At 38.7% G+C, this 16,865-nt stretch overlaps 2 protein-coding genes across 3 annotated transcripts in view; both read right to left on the minus strand.

Moving 5' to 3' along the window:
• Nucleotides 1-1,367: 1,367 nt before the first annotated feature.
• On the minus strand, nucleotides 1,368-5,164 carry LOC112156965 (ras-related protein Rab-33B). Of its 2 annotated transcripts, none has more exons than XM_024289342.2 (3): nucleotides 4,819-5,164; nucleotides 1,997-2,169; nucleotides 1,368-1,923 (listed from the first exon to the last, which is right to left on the minus strand). In XM_024289342.2, exons 1-3 carry the CDS (start codon nucleotides 5,035-5,037, stop codon nucleotides 1,596-1,598), a joined length of 720 nt encoding a protein of 239 aa, XP_024145110.1. In that variant the 5' UTR covers nucleotides 5,038-5,164; the 3' UTR covers nucleotides 1,368-1,595. The 2 variants fall into 2 exon arrangements, with proteins under 2 accessions (XP_024145110.1, XP_024145109.1); XM_024289341.2 differs by having other exon boundaries at nucleotides 1,997-2,175.
• Nucleotides 5,165-6,430: 1,266 nt separating this feature from the next.
• The window catches only part of naa15b (N-alpha-acetyltransferase 15, NatA auxiliary subunit b), a 14,943-nt gene continuing 4,508 nt past the window's right edge, over nucleotides 6,431-16,865 (minus strand). The window contains exons 6-20 of the mRNA XM_024289875.2: nucleotides 15,664-15,817; nucleotides 15,415-15,534; nucleotides 14,439-14,534; nucleotides 14,260-14,366; nucleotides 14,109-14,181; nucleotides 13,873-14,042; nucleotides 13,648-13,800; nucleotides 11,831-11,959; nucleotides 11,536-11,749; nucleotides 11,262-11,455; nucleotides 10,585-10,693; nucleotides 10,407-10,505; nucleotides 10,191-10,334; nucleotides 9,100-9,197; nucleotides 6,431-7,503 (exon numbers count right to left, since the gene is read on the minus strand). Coding sequence (XP_024145643.1) covers nucleotides 7,306-7,503; nucleotides 9,100-9,197; nucleotides 10,191-10,334; nucleotides 10,407-10,505; nucleotides 10,585-10,693; nucleotides 11,262-11,455; nucleotides 11,536-11,749; nucleotides 11,831-11,959; nucleotides 13,648-13,800; nucleotides 13,873-14,042; nucleotides 14,109-14,181; nucleotides 14,260-14,366; nucleotides 14,439-14,534; nucleotides 15,415-15,534; nucleotides 15,664-15,817 — 2,058 coding nt within the window. The 3' untranslated portion in view covers nucleotides 6,431-7,305. The remainder of the gene's footprint in view (nucleotides 7,504-9,099; nucleotides 9,198-10,190; nucleotides 10,335-10,406; nucleotides 10,506-10,584; nucleotides 10,694-11,261; nucleotides 11,456-11,535; nucleotides 11,750-11,830; nucleotides 11,960-13,647; nucleotides 13,801-13,872; nucleotides 14,043-14,108; nucleotides 14,182-14,259; nucleotides 14,367-14,438; nucleotides 14,535-15,414; nucleotides 15,535-15,663; nucleotides 15,818-16,865) is intronic.

A 16,865-nucleotide genomic window follows, 5' to 3' on the forward strand; every position in this document is an offset into this window, starting at 1 on the left:
CCGCTATATTTTCATTTTTCTGGTCCACCTTGGGATTTTTGTTAAGTAAAATAGCACCTTGGCTCAAAAAGGCTGAAAAGCTCAGATCTAAGAGAATCTTTCAATCCCACTGCTTTCAGGAGTGATGTAAAAGCTTAAATTTAAAGGTCATTTCCCAGAGACTGAAGCGTCTGATTGATTTCCATGTTTTCTTCCTTACTCTGATAAGAGTTTTTCTGCTGAACGTTCGATCTTTGAACTCCATGATGCTTCTTGATTGATTAAATGTTGACACGTTTTTACTTTTCCTTATCTCTACTTCAAATGTCACTAAAAAGATCAAAAGTGAAGACTTTAAAATCAGGAAAAAGGAGGAAATTGGAGCTGCTATTTCAAAGTACAGAGAGCTTTGTATGTACAGAAGTGATTTGGAAATTATTTTAAACTCCAAATCAATGTCAATACACTTTTTTTAAAGAAGAATAAGACAAAAATGAGCAAAATAACGCTGCTTTAGACCACAAACGATTACTTAAAAAAAATACTCAAACTTCACTACTGTTTTACTTGAACACCAAACAATATTTGGTCTCTACAAATGTCAGATCAAAGAGCTTTGAAAGCTTTTCTTACAGGAATTTGATTTTCATTCACTTTAAAGACTCACTCTTATCATCTGTTGATTTTTTTCAAAGCGTTCCTAGTGGTTTTCATTATGATTATGCCACTTTTAGTGAAAATTAAAAAAAAAAAAGTTTCATTTTCTAGAACGTAGTTTCTGTGGAGCGGCAGAAGTTCATTAGAAATTCCCCTCTTAGTTGTGGGCGGTACTTTGATGCCTCTAATCCCGCCCCTGATGCTGAGAGCTCTCTGTTAATCTATACTATAATCTTTTTCAACTGCTCCAGATTTAAAATAATTCGAATAAATACAATAAATACAATTTTTAGCTTAATTTTCTTTATATACATCTCCATACTGAGGAAAAATTGCCTCAAGAACATATAAAAAAATACAATTTTCTTCGTAGTGGTCTTTAAACTGACCCTGATTTGACCCCTAGGAAGGAATATCTTAGCTTTTCAGAGCTCTTAAAGTTAAAAAAATATGACTATAAATGTTTTCCAAATCCACATTTACTGTTTAAATCACCAGAATAAAAAAAGATGATTTTTTTTTAGCAACTTTCCCAAATCTAACTCTGCAGTTCTACAACTATCAAGCTCAGAAAACGCTCTTCACCCATTGACTGTAAAAATAAAAGAAATAAATAAAATAAAAATAGTTATTCTTATATACAGTCTACGTCTTCACCAGAGGAAAAAGTGGTTTCAGCTCCACGGCAGAGACCACACATGCTGAAAACAAACAGCGCCCTGCACTCTGAGGTCACCTGGATGTTTAGAATCACAGTATTTTATTTTGGCAGCCGTCATAAACATTAAAAAGCACAAATATACACATTTCTGAATCATCTCCCATTTTTAAAAGTAGAAATAAGAAAACTCTCTGTGGGAAGGACACTTTGGATTTGTAAATGGTAGAAGTTAAGTTCAGATTTCCAAACACATTTTTGAAATGACTAATAATAAAAAAGAAGATTGAATGTGGAAACATCAGCAACAAGTCCAGGGCTCTTTCTCGGGTCGTCTTCGGAGGATTTTGAAGGAGCCGCTGTACGTCAGGGACGTCACGCTGGACGGTTTCTTGTGTCTCTTCAGAGCAGCACCAACAGCAGAGACGATGTCCTCCACCTCATCCCGCTGAAACGCCGTCTCCTTGTTTCTGTGCCGCCCTTTCACGCTCTTATTAAGCGAGTTCTTGGCCGACGTTTCAAAGAAGACCATGCCGTGGAATTTGGCGAAGCTCAGCGCCAGCTCTTGGCTCACCTGGCGGTCCGCTTTACTGGCATCTCGAAGGTCGCACTTACTCCCGATCAGAAATCTAAATAGAAGCAAGTGGGAGATGCATCACCAGTCTTTTTTATGATGAGAAACTTCAGCAGGTGAGTGGTTACCTGGGTATTTCGTGACCCAAAGAGTTCTGGCGACACTCCTCCACCCAGGCGGTCAGCCCTCTGAAGCTGGCGGGGCAGGTGACGTCGTAGACGAAGAGCACAGCGTGAACGTTGCGGTAGTACTGCTGCACCATCGACTTCCTGAAGCGCTCCTGTCCCGCCGTGTCCCACAGCTGCAGCTGAAACCCGTCCCACCAAAATGAACCCAAAAAAAGTGGAACCAGGAAGAGCGGCCGAGACCCAAACACACAAAAACAGGAAATGAATGAGACAGAAGGCACACAAGACAAAAGGAAATGTTGAAATGCCTCAAAGGAGGCAGAAACACATCGCTAAGGGGAACAAAAAAAAGGAATAAAGATGTTCATCTGCTTGATAAAAGGGCAAGTACTTCAAAACAACAAACATAGGAAAAACTGACACGCCGACAGGTTCTGATGGACACAAAACTCTGACACTAACTCTTAGCGTTAAATGCATCTCACTTTTGAGTCAAATTAGATAAAAATGTCTAAATAAATGAAACTTTTACAGAATTCTGGGGGAAAATATAACAGTTTTAAAGACTCACTCAAATGAAAATTGTGTTTTAACGTGTTCTTGTGATGTTTTTCTCATGAAGGAGGATATATATACAGAAAATTAAGATTAAAATTGTGTTTCGGGATATTTCTCCATAATCATATTTCAAAAACAACTGGGAACGCTTTGAAAATGTCTCAAAAAAGGATCAGATTTGGACTCTAAACAGGATAGAAATAGAAATTGGATGCAGATCTGTTTAAATACTTTGATACAGATGTTTCTCTATTATTATAAAGTTGCAGCGTAATAATGCAGACGAGGAAAACAAAGACATTCATGGGTCAATTTGTCAGTAAGTGGAAGCATCAGAATGGAGCGGATTCCTGAATGTAGATTTCATGTAACAACTCTAAACTTTTATAACCTACATGTTTGTGTCTGCTTCTCATTCCCAATAATTTGAATAAATAATACTCAGAAATGCAACTTTAAGCTTATTTTTCTCTATAAATGTCATCAGAAAAATGCTACAAGAACACGTTAAAACAATTTTTCTTGAAGTGGGACTTCACAGCAACACAAACTGTGGAGGACACATGGAACACGTTGATCTGCATGAAGCTTTTTCTTGTAAAATAAAAGAACCAGAAGTGGACGATGAGATGAAGTGAGACTCAAACTCACAGAATCCATCACTTCTAAAACACTTAGTTCATTTATTCAACCTAATTCTTGGGTTATTTATGCGTTTTAGGGTCACCTTTTGGACCAACACTATCTTTTGGGGTTATTTTAACCCAATTTCCATGATTTTTGCTTAGGTTTTATTTTTCTCGAGAGAAAAATAGTACATTTTTACTTCAGTTTTGGGTTAAAAACAATCTAGTGGGTCCCACTATATTCCTTGATCACCACCCGAGTATCACCATTTACTCAGATACTTTTACTTGAGTACATTTTTGCAAATATTTAACTCCTTAAAGTATTTTTCCAGCATCATACTTTTTATTGAAACTTGTGCTACTACTCAGATATAATTGACTGGATTCATTTAGTTGCTTCATTTTTGGGTAAAATCAATTTATTTCAACGATTTCTAAAAGTTAATGTCACCAAAACAGTTTGGTTTAGATAAAAATAGAACTTTTTAAAGTGCTGTTTGCAAACCCAGCAGTGACGCAGAGTTAAAATATTTATTAGACTTAAAATTCATCATAAATGGGAAAAAGAAAATATGTAAAATCTTTAAAAAAAAAAAAAAAAAAGCTAAAGGTTAAATATTGTATATTTATTTTTGGTCTTTCTTCAATCAACACAGCAGATTGAAATATTGTTTTCACAAATTTGTTCTAGATGTCAACAGAGGCATTAATAGACAGAAAAATTCTTATTCAAAATATTTATATTTATTAAAACAACATAAAATTATATGATTAACACATTGTTTTAAAAAAGAAACATTTTTCCATTTTACTTCTACCATAAAATAGACACACCACCTAACAATCTACATTCAATCTGTATTTTCTCTTTCTTTCTCTTTTGTTTAAAAAAATAAAATAAAAATATAAATCTATTTATTAACTGTAAATCCACTTTTGAAGTTCCCCAGGTTCTTTTCAGCTTCAAGTTTCTCATCTCACCAGAACTCTCCTACATGGTTTCACATCCAGGTTCTAAATCTGTTTCTGAGTCAACCTTTATGATATTTTATTAAAAAGATGGAACTGTTCATCTGAACAGTGAGCTTGAAAAGAAAGATTTCATTTTCTTGAGTTCCCTAACACTAAATATGTCATTAAACATATAAAAATGTTCCCTTTTTATGAAAGAAGCTGTCTTGGATGAAAGTTTCAGTCTTCAGATGAAGCTACAGTTAGTTTAGATGAATGTTCTGCATTTTCTTCATGTTTCTCCACATTTTCTATATATATTTTTAAACAAATAAATATCACATTATATATGATCTCTAAGGAACAATCCACCATGTTTAAGCTTCGTCTGGATAAAATCTGGTGCGTATTTTTGAGGATTTGGAGAAAAGCTTGCCCGTATTCCCACTAATTTTTTACAATGAGGAGAATTCCGCTGCACACAAACAGCTCAGTGTAAACTCAACAGAGCAGTCTGGACACAACAGAGAAGTTTCTTGCTAAAGTTTGGAGGTTTGGGGTCTTGAAAAGTAAAATGTGTTTTTAGTTCTTTCTCTTCGGTGCGCGTAAACCACGTGCGTAAAAATGAAGTTGAACAGATTTTATCTTATAAAAAATCCCCACAGATTAATTTTCTAACATTACCTTAATTTTTTCTCCATCAACCTCCAACACTCTCTCGCGGAAGTCCACGCCGATGGTGGCTTCCACTCTGCTGAGGAACTCTCCGGCGCACAGCCGGTGCGTCAGGCACGTCTTCCCCACCCCGGAGTCTCCGATCACCAGCACCTTGAAGGTCCGACAGCGGCTGATTAAGGAGGAAATACTCCCGAGAGAGCTGGAGAACTCCAGCGACGACTCCATGTCTGTGGTGCTCCGGCAGAAAACTAACTTTGAGAGACTGGAGACGCAGCTGTGACTCCACGGCGCAGCGCCAACAGCCCTCACCTGATGAATCCGCCCGTTGCTGCCCCCTGCTGGCCAGGGGTAGCAACAACACTCAGTTTTAAAATTGTAATTTCATAAAACTAGAAAAAAAAATCGATTTATACTAAAATAATGAAATATTTATAAATAGTTTAGATTTGGATTTTAATTAAAATAAAACCTAACTTTTGTATTGAAGAAAAGCAAACAGAAAGAGCAGGAAATGTTTAACAGCAAGAGACAAAACAAAACTTTGAGTCCGGAATTGATTTTCTCTAAAAGTTCAGACAAATCTGATTTCCACTGCAGAGATAAATGTCTGAGAGGAGAATAAAAGTCCTCCTTAAATCAATCAGTCCATGACAGCTGCAGAGGTCAGGAGGTCACAGCGGACTAAAGGACCCAAAACATGAGCTAGCCAATTGAGATTATTTTAATTTGTACTGTATTTGAGAACTTCATTTTAATATTTAATGGTCCTCTTGCAGGTCCTAAGTGGGGCGGGGCTTAAGTTCTACTGGACGGTCCTTATGGAACTAAGAATCTGCAGACGTTTATGATTTAAAGTGTAATAATTTAATTATCTAATTATTAGTTTGTAAAAGCTGTAAAAAAGACATTCTTGAAAATATATATTTAAAAATAGGTTTTGAAAAATCTATTTCAGCTTCACACCAAAACCAAATGAATAAATACTTTTGACAAAATCACTTCAAACTTTATGGAAAATTAAAAAATGCTTTATCCCACTAAAAATGTACTTTTTGTACATCTGATGGAAATAAAAATAAGGCTATTTCTGTTATGATTCATTAAAATTTTTTAACATTTATTTCAAAACTGATTTGACTGAAAACAAGCAGCAGAAAAACTGTTTCAGTTCTTCCATCTTAGAAAATTTCAGTTTGAAATGTTTAATTTGCAAATAAAATGTTTTAGGATATTAAGTGAAATCTTGACCTGATTTCCTGCAGAACTACAAAATTATTTTTTTAATGCAGTATTGCAAACCTGGCAACCTCCCTCTAGGGGGGAAAAAAACAAAAGAAAACCTTTAAAAAAAGTGTCCAACAAAGAAAAAGCTCTGTTTATCTCTATGATTTTAATACAAAAATCCAGCCATATCATACAGCACCACCTCAGATTCCATCTTTCACATTAGAACCCAAACTGGAGGAAGAAAGGGGAAGAAAGAGAAGTGTGAATGTGATAAACTCGCGGTCCTGATGCTGATTTCTGATGTTTACCATGACGTCTGAAGGACGCCCGGTCACGGTGGGAGTAACAGGACCGCATGGAGACCCAGTGTAACAACAAGGAAGTGCTTATGGAGAAGTTCCACTGCAGGCGACTGGTATTGCTGTTGATTCTCAAAGAAAAACAGACGAGCAGAGCGGTGTAAATGGAGCGCAACACGATCTTTACAGTTTTTATTATGTGCTACAAGATGCTCCGTAAGAACAGACAGAGGAGAGTATATTCCAAAGTTGAACCTAGAACTGTGAGGGAAGCACTTTCTGATCAGAAACTGTTCATTGTAACTGTGCCATAGCGCCCCCTGCAGGGAGGAGGAGGAGCCCTGGTGTCAGACGGGGCTGCAGGTCAGCGGTGAACTGGAGTACGTGTTACAGCAGATACAGGAACACCTGCGGCCGCTTGGCGTCCTCGGAGACTCGTCCTGCTCAGCTTCCTGCGGATCAGAGACCGGATCCGCTTGGCTCGCCCCCCCCAGAGCAACTGTGTCCCGCCTTGATTTAAATTAGATTATTTAAAATAAAGTACACAGTGTGTGAAGGGCTTGTTGAAGCAGCTCGGAGGCGATGTCTGCAGTCACGGATCAACAGCAGTCTGGGTGTCACAATTTCTCCCGTTTTGTTTCACAATGACCGTTTATTTTCATCTTCCGTTAAAAAAGTAAAACATTTGCTCTGTTATCTTCCTCTTTGCCCCCCCATCCCCCCCCTCTCTTCCCACAAACACACACACATTCAACACACGCGCACACAGTCCTGAACTTCACCCTTTTGTGGGAGAGAGCCAAGCCACGCCCGGTCAGAAACTGAGTAAGCTGAGCTCAAGGATGAAACACCCATATTCACTTCCTGCGTCTGGCTCTACAAAGATGACTGCCAGGCGTACCACAGGGCTTCGTGTTCGGCCCCAATTCCTTTTTTCCTTTTAATGGGAAACGCGGCGCTGTCGCGATCACATCTCGTTGGCTAGCTCCTCCGTCTCGGTGGACACGTCTCCGTTGGCGATCTTGGTGCTCTCCTCGTATCCGGGGGGCATGAAAGCTAAAGTGTATGGGTAAAGCTTGTGGCACTCGGCGCGGTAAGACTCCGTCTGCTCCTTGCAGTCGCCCAGGACGCCGCTCCGAAGACACTCCAGGACCTCTGTACAGTTCTGTCAGGAACACAAACGCCCAGTTTAGACGTTGAAATAGAAGTTCTGATTTTCTGCTGAGCAGCAGTAGTAATTAGAAATTCGCCTCAGTTGTGGGCGGGATCGTTTGTGCAGAGCAACCCCCGCGTCCCGTCATCCATCTGTTCATGTGATCTATTTTAGCAACAGGCTAACGTTTTTGACTAGTTTACGGAGGAATTCTAGGCTATTTTGGAGTTTAGCTAGTATTTAAGCAATATGCTAGCTTTCTTTTTGGCTAATTTCAAATCTGAGGATTTTTTTGCTAATTGAGTTTAGCTTCTATTTTAGTAACCGGCTAACGTTTTTGACAAATTTAGTTTACCAACAAATTTTAGGATACTTTGGAGTTTTGCTAGTATTTAAGCAGTGTGCTAGCTTTTTTGGTTAATTTGGCAACTTTACAGAGGCTTTTAATGCTAGTTTCAAATTTAGCTAATATTTTAGCAACATGTTAAAGTTCTTGGCTAATTTGTTATCTACCAAGTTTTTTAGGCTAATTTAGTGTTTAGCTTCTATTTTAGCATTAGGCTAACATTTTTGACAAATTTAGTTTACTGATAAATTTTAGGCTATTTTGGAGTTTAGCAACTATTTGAGCAATGTGCTAGCTTTTTGGCTAATTTCAAATCTGAGGATTTTTATGCTAATTTAGGGTTTAGCTAACATTTTAGCAACGTTCTCAGTTTTCTTGCTAATTTGTTATCTACTGAGGGTTTTTTTTAGCTAATTTTGCTTATACTTTAGCATCAGGCTAACGTTTTTGACTAATACAGTTTATTGAGGAATTTCAGGCTACTTTCGAGTTTTGCTAGCATTTAAGCAGTGTGCTAGTTTTTTTGGTTAATCTGGCATCTTTAGAGGTTTTTCGTGCTAGTTTCAAATTTAGCTAATATTTTAGCAACATCTTAACGTTTTTGGCTAATTTGTTATCCATTAAGTTTTTTTAGGCTAGAGTTTGGCTTCTATTTTAGCATCAGGCTAACGTTTTTGACAAATTTAGTTTACTGATAAATTTTTGGACTATTTTGGAGTTTAGCTATTATTTTAGCATCATACTAACTTTTTGGCTAATTTGGCATCTACTGAGGTTTTTTAGGTTAATTTAGAGTTTAGCTTCTATTTTAGCATCAGTCTAACCTGTTTAACTAATTTTTGTTTATTGAGGATTTTTAGGCTATTTTGGAGTTTAGCTAGTAGTTGAGCAACAAGCTAGCTTTTTGGCTGATTTAGCATCTACTAAAGTTTGTTTGGGCTAATTTGGAGTTTAGCTCATATTTAAGCAACACAATAAATAATTTTTCAAAATTAGCTTGTATTAGAGACAGAGAATTAACTTTTGCATTTTCAGAAAATCCCTTCACCAATTAAAGTAATTTGCGCCACCATATTCACCAAAAAGCTTGAGCATCTTTAGCAACTATTTTCAGCAAAAGGTATTCAAACTAGTATTATCGCAGGTAATGCAACTTGTCTAGTTTTCTTGACGTCATCAGAAAAATACCACAAGAACGTGTTAAAAACACCAAAAACAATCTTCTTTGGAGAGTGGGTCTTTAATAAACGTCAACTCCATACTTTGATGGTTCTGTTCTTCAGCTCCTCGTCCAGTGCAGTGACCAGCTCGGCTGCCTTTGTTTCCGTTGACGAGTCCAGGTACACCATCATCTTAGCGGCTGCAGGAAGGAAAGAGCTGCGTCAGTGAGAGAACGTCTTTTGAAACACATTTTATTATGAAAAACCTTCATTTGAGTGCGGCTAAACTCTTAAATCTGCAGCCTTAGAGCTAATGTGCTGCTGGTTTTCCATCCAATCCTGACCTTGTGTTTAACTTTTGACAAAACACACACGATCCAGGAAATCGGCTGCAGGAAGTCGTATCCAAAAAGCACACGGGAAGTTTAACTGATGTAAGAATTTAGCTCCAAACCGATAACAACTGAGTAACGTGAACATCCCACACAAGGACCAGATTGTTTTTGCAATTCTTCTTTCTTATTGCCTTTTTGAGTGAAAATGTAACCCCCCGTTACATACTCAAAACCCACCAAAATTTGCATACACCTAGTACTTAGTGAAAATACATTTTTGATAGTTAATGAAGACATTATAGTACATTCAAACCCAGCAGCCAATCATATCCAGGTATTCACCCGGACCATTTAAAGTGCAGAAAAACAACGTTAGCTTCTTATGTCTGCGTATCAGCATCTTTGTGTTCTTGGGGTAATACTGCAGACATGAAAGTCTTTAGAGTTCTGCTCATCTTACTGTTGATGTGTTTTGTAGTCACAAATTACATTTCTGTGATATCTGAATTAACACTTCATAAATATAACATTTCAGACGATAAAAATGAAGTATAAATTCTCTCCCTGGCCTGTTTTTGTTCCAAACCTGCATAGTGTACACAATTTATCTTGTAAAACATTGTGATTTATTATGATTATCCACGATCCAAAAGTGTGATTAATCTGATTAATTTTTTTAACCTATTGACAGCCCTAATTTGCAAACATGTAACTCTGTTGCTGCTTTTCAACTGCAATAGAACCTGCAGTCATCTGCATTTTTGCATCCAATCTGTTTTTTTTTTTTTTTTAAATTAGACTCATTGTTTGATTGTTTTTAAATATGAGACACTTGTGCAGAGCACTACAGAAGCCCACCAGCCAGTCGGTGCGGTATGGAGTTGGAGTGTTTGGCGAGGTAGGCCTGGTTGAAGCTCTTAGCGTTGCTGTCTCCAAAGAGCCGAGTGATCTCCTGCTTCAGCACCGTCCTCACCACCTCGGGCAGATCTTTGCTCTCAGACACTGAGGGAGACATCAGGATCGTTAAAAACGGCGAGGTTAGGACGAGACGTTCAATCGAGCCGACAGCCGTACCTCCTTTAAGGAAGCGTACTAGACACTGGTGAAGCCACGGGTGGTCGGGGTTGATGGCCAACGCTCTCTTCAACGACTGGAGCATCAACAGATATTTCTCTGAGCAGAAAAAAAACAGAACAAAGTGAGGAGAAGGTGGATACAGAAAAACAAAAATGGAGGAACTGGGAGGACGAACCTTTCCTGAAGTAGATCTCAAAGGCCAGCAGGTGAGTGTCGATTTTTTCTTTCACCAGCTGTTTGAGAGGCATTAGGAACTTGATGGCCTCCTCCAAGGGATTTTCTACCTACAAACACAACATGTGAAATCCAAATCCATTAATCGATTTAAGCTTAATAGATCGATAATCGATTCATAAAAACATAAATCGATTTTGGACATCAAGCTTAAGTCTGCTACCTTGATGCTAACGTTTAATGGAATTTCCCATAGGACGGCTAATGCTAACGCTCAGTCGACATAAACATACATAGCTGACTAAATGAACATCTTTATAAACTCACAGATACGAACTTTCTAAACTATTAAGGAAATATTTTTTAAAGTAACCCTTTAAAACACAGTTTTTTGCTCATACTTTCTTCTTCTTCTGGCATAAGGTGTGCTGCTATAGCGTGATCGCCACCTAGTGGCCAAACTAAAACGCCCTCCAGGAGAAGCAGAACTGTATCAGATTAATATAAATATATTCAAAACATATAGTAGATGATGCATTTCTAAACAAATATGTATAAATGTGTAAACTCAAAATTGAATTGAATTAAGAGGATTGAAAGAATCAAAATTATTATTGATAAACTGCCCTATCCACCAGTCCAACCCATTTACTCCCTTTGCGTTTCGTCCTCGCTGACCTTGACTAGTTTCTCAGGGATGAGCTCCTCCTTCGGCCCTCCGATTTCCTCGTCATCGTCGTCCTTTTTCTTCTTCTGGTTTTTCAGCTGCTTCTCTTTCTCTGCATTCTTCTTCTCCTCTTCCAGCTGAGCCTTCTTCTGCGCTCTCCGCTGTTTGTTCCTCAGCTTCTTCAGTTCTTTGTCAGAGAGGTTTGCTGCAGAAACGGAAGCAGAAGGAGGCGTGAGACGACTGCTGGTGAGAGCAGAGACGCTCCGGATCGTCGGCGACTCTCACTGGTGTCAGCCTGCAGCTCTTTGCTGTCGTCAGTCTGGGGATTGTCGTGGAGGCTCAGGTAGATCTGAATGGCTGTGGTGGCAGCTTTGCAGTAGAAGGGATGCATGCGGAGGACGTCTTCCAGCTTCAGGAGGTCCACGTACGAGCGAAGCGTCATCTTCCTCATGCAGTAGGTGTGGAAGTCAAACTGGTCGTCCGTGATCTCCACAAAATGCTGAGGAATTCACCAGAAAAAGATGAGATTTCCGTCTGTCGGACACGGTCGGGGTTGGGACTCACGGTCGGAGAAGCTCACCCTTTCGATCTCATGGCACTTCTTGAGGGCTTCTCCAAATTTGTTCATGGCTTTGTAGGCGAGCGCACATTCAGTCTGGAACCACATGCACTGCATCTCGTTCAGGTTCTCCACCGCTGAAGTTCCCTCCTGAGAAAACAGAACCGAAAACAGGCTGAGTGAGAAAACTTAAGGGTTTATGTTCTTTGATTTATAGTAATTTTTAAAAAATTGTTAAGACGATCAATGTAACTCCAGTCGATTCTGAAGGAGAAACGCGATTTTGTGTTTAAGCATCACCAGCAACGCGTCAGGTGTTAAAGGGGGTTAAGGCAGGGGTGTCAAACTCAATCGCACGAGGGGCCAAAATCCAAAACTCACCATGGGGCACGGGCCGAACAAGATAAACATTTATTGAACACACTCAAACTACATTTTTTTAACTTTAAAACTGTGACTTTTAACACACTTATGAACTTGATATATAGCATTACCTGCGATAATGCTAGTGTGAATGCTGTAAGCTGAAGATGCTAGTGCTGATAGCTGAAGATGCTGAAATTGATAGCTAAAAATGCTGAAGCTGAAAATGCTGAAGCTGATAGCTAGCAAAAATATTAGCTAAATGCCTAATTAGCCCCAAAACCAAAACAAAAAAAAAGCCTAAATGACCAAAAACAGTTAGCATTTGGAGGTAATATTAGCTTATCTCCAAAACAACCAAAGAAAACAAATAAAAAAAAAAGTCTAAATTAGCCAAAACAGCAGAAATATTAGCAAAACTCCAAAACAAACTACCCACGCCCCACAAAAAAGGCTAAATTGGCTAAAACAGCTAGCATGTAGCTGAAATATTAGCTAAACTCCAAAATCAGCCAAAAGAAAAACTAGTAAATGCCAAAATAGTCCAAAAAGCTAGTAGAATGCCATTTTTAAACCTTTAAACATAACTTTTTAACATAATTATGAATAATAAAAAGACAGGAATATTATTCCAGAATAAATCATCTTAAACCTAAAAAAAAACTTTCAATATTTTACTCTCCATAAAAAATGTTTTTTCAAAATTATACAAGTTAAAAATAAACGCAAGTTAACATCAGGCCATTAATACCAATAAAATAAAATGATCCGGAGGGCCGGATAGAATTAGCTGGATTGTCGGATCCGGCCCCCGGGCCTCGACTTTGACACGTGGGTAAAGATGTAGCATCACTTCTACGCTCCTGTTCTACAGCTACAGAAGTCGGTATCACTAAAAAAAAAGTCTAGACTCCCTGCTTGGTGTCAGCAGACTCATTCCAGTCGCCGAGGTTGTTCCCCCCAAACAGAAGCAGCACCACTCAATGCTGCACTAAAAATAGCCTCTGTTTTTGCTGCGGTTCAACTGCTTCAATTTCCATAAATAGGATCCAGCAGACTGGAAGACGGCGGCAAAAACTCACCGAATATTCAAAATAAAATCATGTCCTCTTCGGACAAACTCAATTTCATAGCATCAAACTAAAAAAAAAAAAAAAAGAAGGTGTGGAAAAGCCTCGAGTATGTTTCTTTAAAAAGCTGAAATGTTTCAAAAACGACGAGTTGGGAACACTCAAAACACCAAACAGTGATGCGGAGGAGACCTTAACCAAACGTCACTGTGACGAGTTGGGAGTCAGAATGCGTCTTCTCCATCTTTCTGATGCTCCCTTTAGGGGTCCTCTAACTCCTTCTAACCCTCAAACATGTCCTCCTTTTAAGTTATCTGCGTTTTCGAAAAGTTTCGTTATCTGCGTGCTTCTATGAGCAGAAGTTCCTTCCATCTTCCTGCCTCATCAGATTTTAGCGCTCCTCACCCGAGTGAACTTGGAGCACATCTCCTCCGCCTCCTTGATCATGCCAGCCTTCAGCATGTACTTGGCACACTTGGAGTTGATGAATCTGTCGGCGGTGTCCAGAGCCTGCGCCTCATCCATCCACTGAGCGGCCTCTTTGATGTTCCCAGCGTGCTGCGCCAGAAAGAGACGGTCAAACACCAGCAGCAGGGGCGGAGCTCCTCGTCACCTCGACTCCAGAGTTACCTTATAAATCTTAGCTTTGACCAGGAAGAGCTCAATGAGCGTAGGCGTGCTCTCGATGGCAGCGTTGATGTATTCTAGAGCCAGCGTCTGCTGGCCGATCATGTCGTAGTGCTGGGCCAGGAAGTACTGCACCCACAGTAATGTGGTGGGAGGCTCCTCCTTCCCGTCGTCTGCGTTAAAGATCCATAACTTAGATCAGAACGTCAATCAAATCCTACATTTTTCACACTTCTCACCATTTGGGCTGAACATTCGACAACTTTTCAAACAAGTTTCATAGCCGACGACCAACTCCTCTATGATCGCCACCTGCAGAGAGACGCAGTTTCATCACGGACGTTCACCGTCGGCCGCGGAGAGGTTTGAACGAGAGAAAAGAGGCGTCACCTTGTCCGGGTTGCTGTACAGGGATTTCAGTGTGGTGAAGACGGGCGGACAGCCTTTGCTGAAGTTCAGCCTCAGATACCGGTCCAAACATTCTCTAAACTGCTCTCCTGCACACAAATCATGAAACGGGCTTATAAAAATGAAACCCAACAGTTTCTGGGAGGCGTTCTGTGAATTACCAGTGAGGAAACTGAGGGGCAGCCTTCGAGGGACCAGTCCTTTAGGAAACTTCTCCCACACTTCTTCATAGATCTTATGTCTTTCCTCCACACTGCCTGAAAGAATAAAAACAAAGATAAATACAAGTTTTAATGTTTTTTAACTTTATTTTTAGATTTCACAACTAGTACATAACAAAAACAAAATTATATAAAGGAAATAGTTATTTAAAGACAGAAAAAGGAAGTCAAAAAAGTGAGTAAATGAGAACTTGAAGTTCATTTATATATATTATTGTTTCAATTCAACGTTGGGTATTCATATTTAGCTATATTTTTTTATAAATATATGTATATTTGAGTATACATTTGAATATTAAATACTCCAATTTAGACATTTAAACAGTCTTTTACTCTATTTCTCATTAAATGTTTATTTTCATTTGAAGGGAGGCAGTCATTTATCCATCACGTAAACTTGTTTTACTTTTTTTTTCATCGTTTGTGGTTTGACATTTTTCCAGTTAAGTGTTATTTTTCTAACAATTACTGATAGTGTGTGTGTATATATATATATATATATATATATATATATATATATATATATAAACTTAGGTTAGCTAAAACAGGTAGCATGTAGCTGAAATATTAGCTAAACTCCAAAATAGCCTTAAAAAACATAGTAAATTCCAAAATATTAAAAAAAAAAATAGCAGAATGCCAATTTTTAAAACAGTAACTTAACATAATTATGAATAAAAAGGCAGGAATAATATTCCAGAATAAATAACTTAAAAGTTAAATAACTTTCAATATTAATCCATAAAAATATATTTTGTCAAAATTATACAATTTAGAAATAAACGCCAGATAACATCGGGCCATAAATGACAATAAAATGATTTGGAGGGCCGGATCCGGCCCCCGGGCCTCGACTTTGACACATGTGCGCTACATGATGTTAAAGGTCGTATATAAAAATATTAGAAGGTCATACCTGGTTTGAGAGCGTTCTCCAGACCGTGGTAGTAGGACCAGTTCTCTGGGTTCCTCTCCTGCAGGCGGTGGTAAACCTCCGTCGCCTCTTCTAGGCGTTCCAGCTTCAACAGTAACTCTCCTACAGGAAGAGTTTTTAATTAGCAAAAAAGAAGAGGAGCAGATTTCAAGATGAGCAGGAAAAGTATAACTTTCTTCAACAAAAATGTTACATTTTTGCACAATTAAAAAGCATAAGATGGGATCTCACCGCGCGTCTCCTCCACCGCTAGTTTATCACAGATCTGCTTCTCGTAGCTGCACAGATGCTCCAGAGCCTCTTTGTACAGACCCGCTTCCCTCAGCACCTGGTTCTGGTAGAGCAGCAGCTCGCTGTACTCGTAGTCCACTTTGTCTGGAGACATCTGAGCAGGACACAAGGAGGTCAACATGAGCTTTGAAGATCCACTCCGATGTTTTAACATGTTCTTGTTGCATCTTTTTCTGATTATGTAGGACTCATACATAGAAAATGAAGCTTAAAATTGCATTTCTTTATTGACCACAACATGACATTTGAAGAAGATCATATTTACTTGATTCTGATGCATCCACAAGCAGACTAATAGATCTGTGCGAGTTTTTATTTTGCTGGTCTGAGCTGGAATCTGGATCAAACCTGTACAGCTACATACCGTTACTATCATAGCGCTCGCCATTTTTGTTGCTCCGGTAATGTTAGCATGGGGCTGTGAGGAGCTGTAAGCTAGCAGGAGATTTTGGAGAGAAATAAATATCTTGATTTGTGTTTTACTTTGGATTTGCGCGTGCCCAATTCTTGATGTGTAATTCATATAGTACATTATGTGTATAAGTATAAAAATGACAACAAAAAAAGTACACATGCACAAATTAAAACTACAACAGCTTGAAAATAATTACACCAATCTTTAAAAATCAGGCTTGAATCACTTGTTACACACAAAACCTCAGTTATGCAGGAATCTGTGGTGAGACTCATTTCACGACTCACAGATTTGTCTGCAAGTGATGCGTTTAAATACTACTAGAATGCTGGGTCATCAGAGTTTTCTTATCAGCCGCTTTGAGCTTAGATTGTGAATAATATCTGGTAAAACTCAACATTTTTCCATTTTCTAAATGAGATTTGCCTGGATATGAATATAAAAAAATCTAAACAAGCGTTTTATCGTCGCACCGGACCTGCAGATTGTAGCGGGTCGGTGCCGCCTGCAATCACTGCGTTTTTCGGTCAGAACTCCGTGCATCGACTATATGAAGGTCATCTACGGGATAGATGTTCTTAAAACACTTGTTTAGACTTCTTTATAATAATTATCCGTCATATCTGTTTAAGAAAGTGGAAAAATGTCAAGTTTTACCATATATTATTCACCGATTATTATTCATATTACACCCAAGTTCAAAGTGGCTGATAAGAAAACTGATGAC

Source organism: Oryzias melastigma, linkage group LG1, assembly GCF_002922805.2.
Source record: "Oryzias melastigma strain HK-1 linkage group LG1, ASM292280v2, whole genome shotgun sequence".
Taxonomy (NCBI): Eukaryota; Metazoa; Chordata; class Actinopteri; order Beloniformes; family Adrianichthyidae; genus Oryzias; species Oryzias melastigma.

Excerpts from the sequence above, each read along its gene's own strand:
- LOC112156965 (XM_024289341.2), bottom strand. The coding sequence starts at position 5,037 with ATGGAGTCGTCGCTGGAGTTCTCCAGCTCTCTCGGGAGTATTTCCTCC. Across the intron at positions 2,176-4,818 it reads TTGATGGAGAAAAAATTAAG|CTGCAGCTGTGGGACACGGC; the intron begins GTAATGTTAGAA and ends GACGGGTTTCAG. Across the intron at positions 1,924-1,996 it reads TTGGGTCACGAAATACCCAG|ATTTCTGATCGGGAGTAAGT; the intron begins GTAACCACTCAC and ends GCTTCTATTTAG.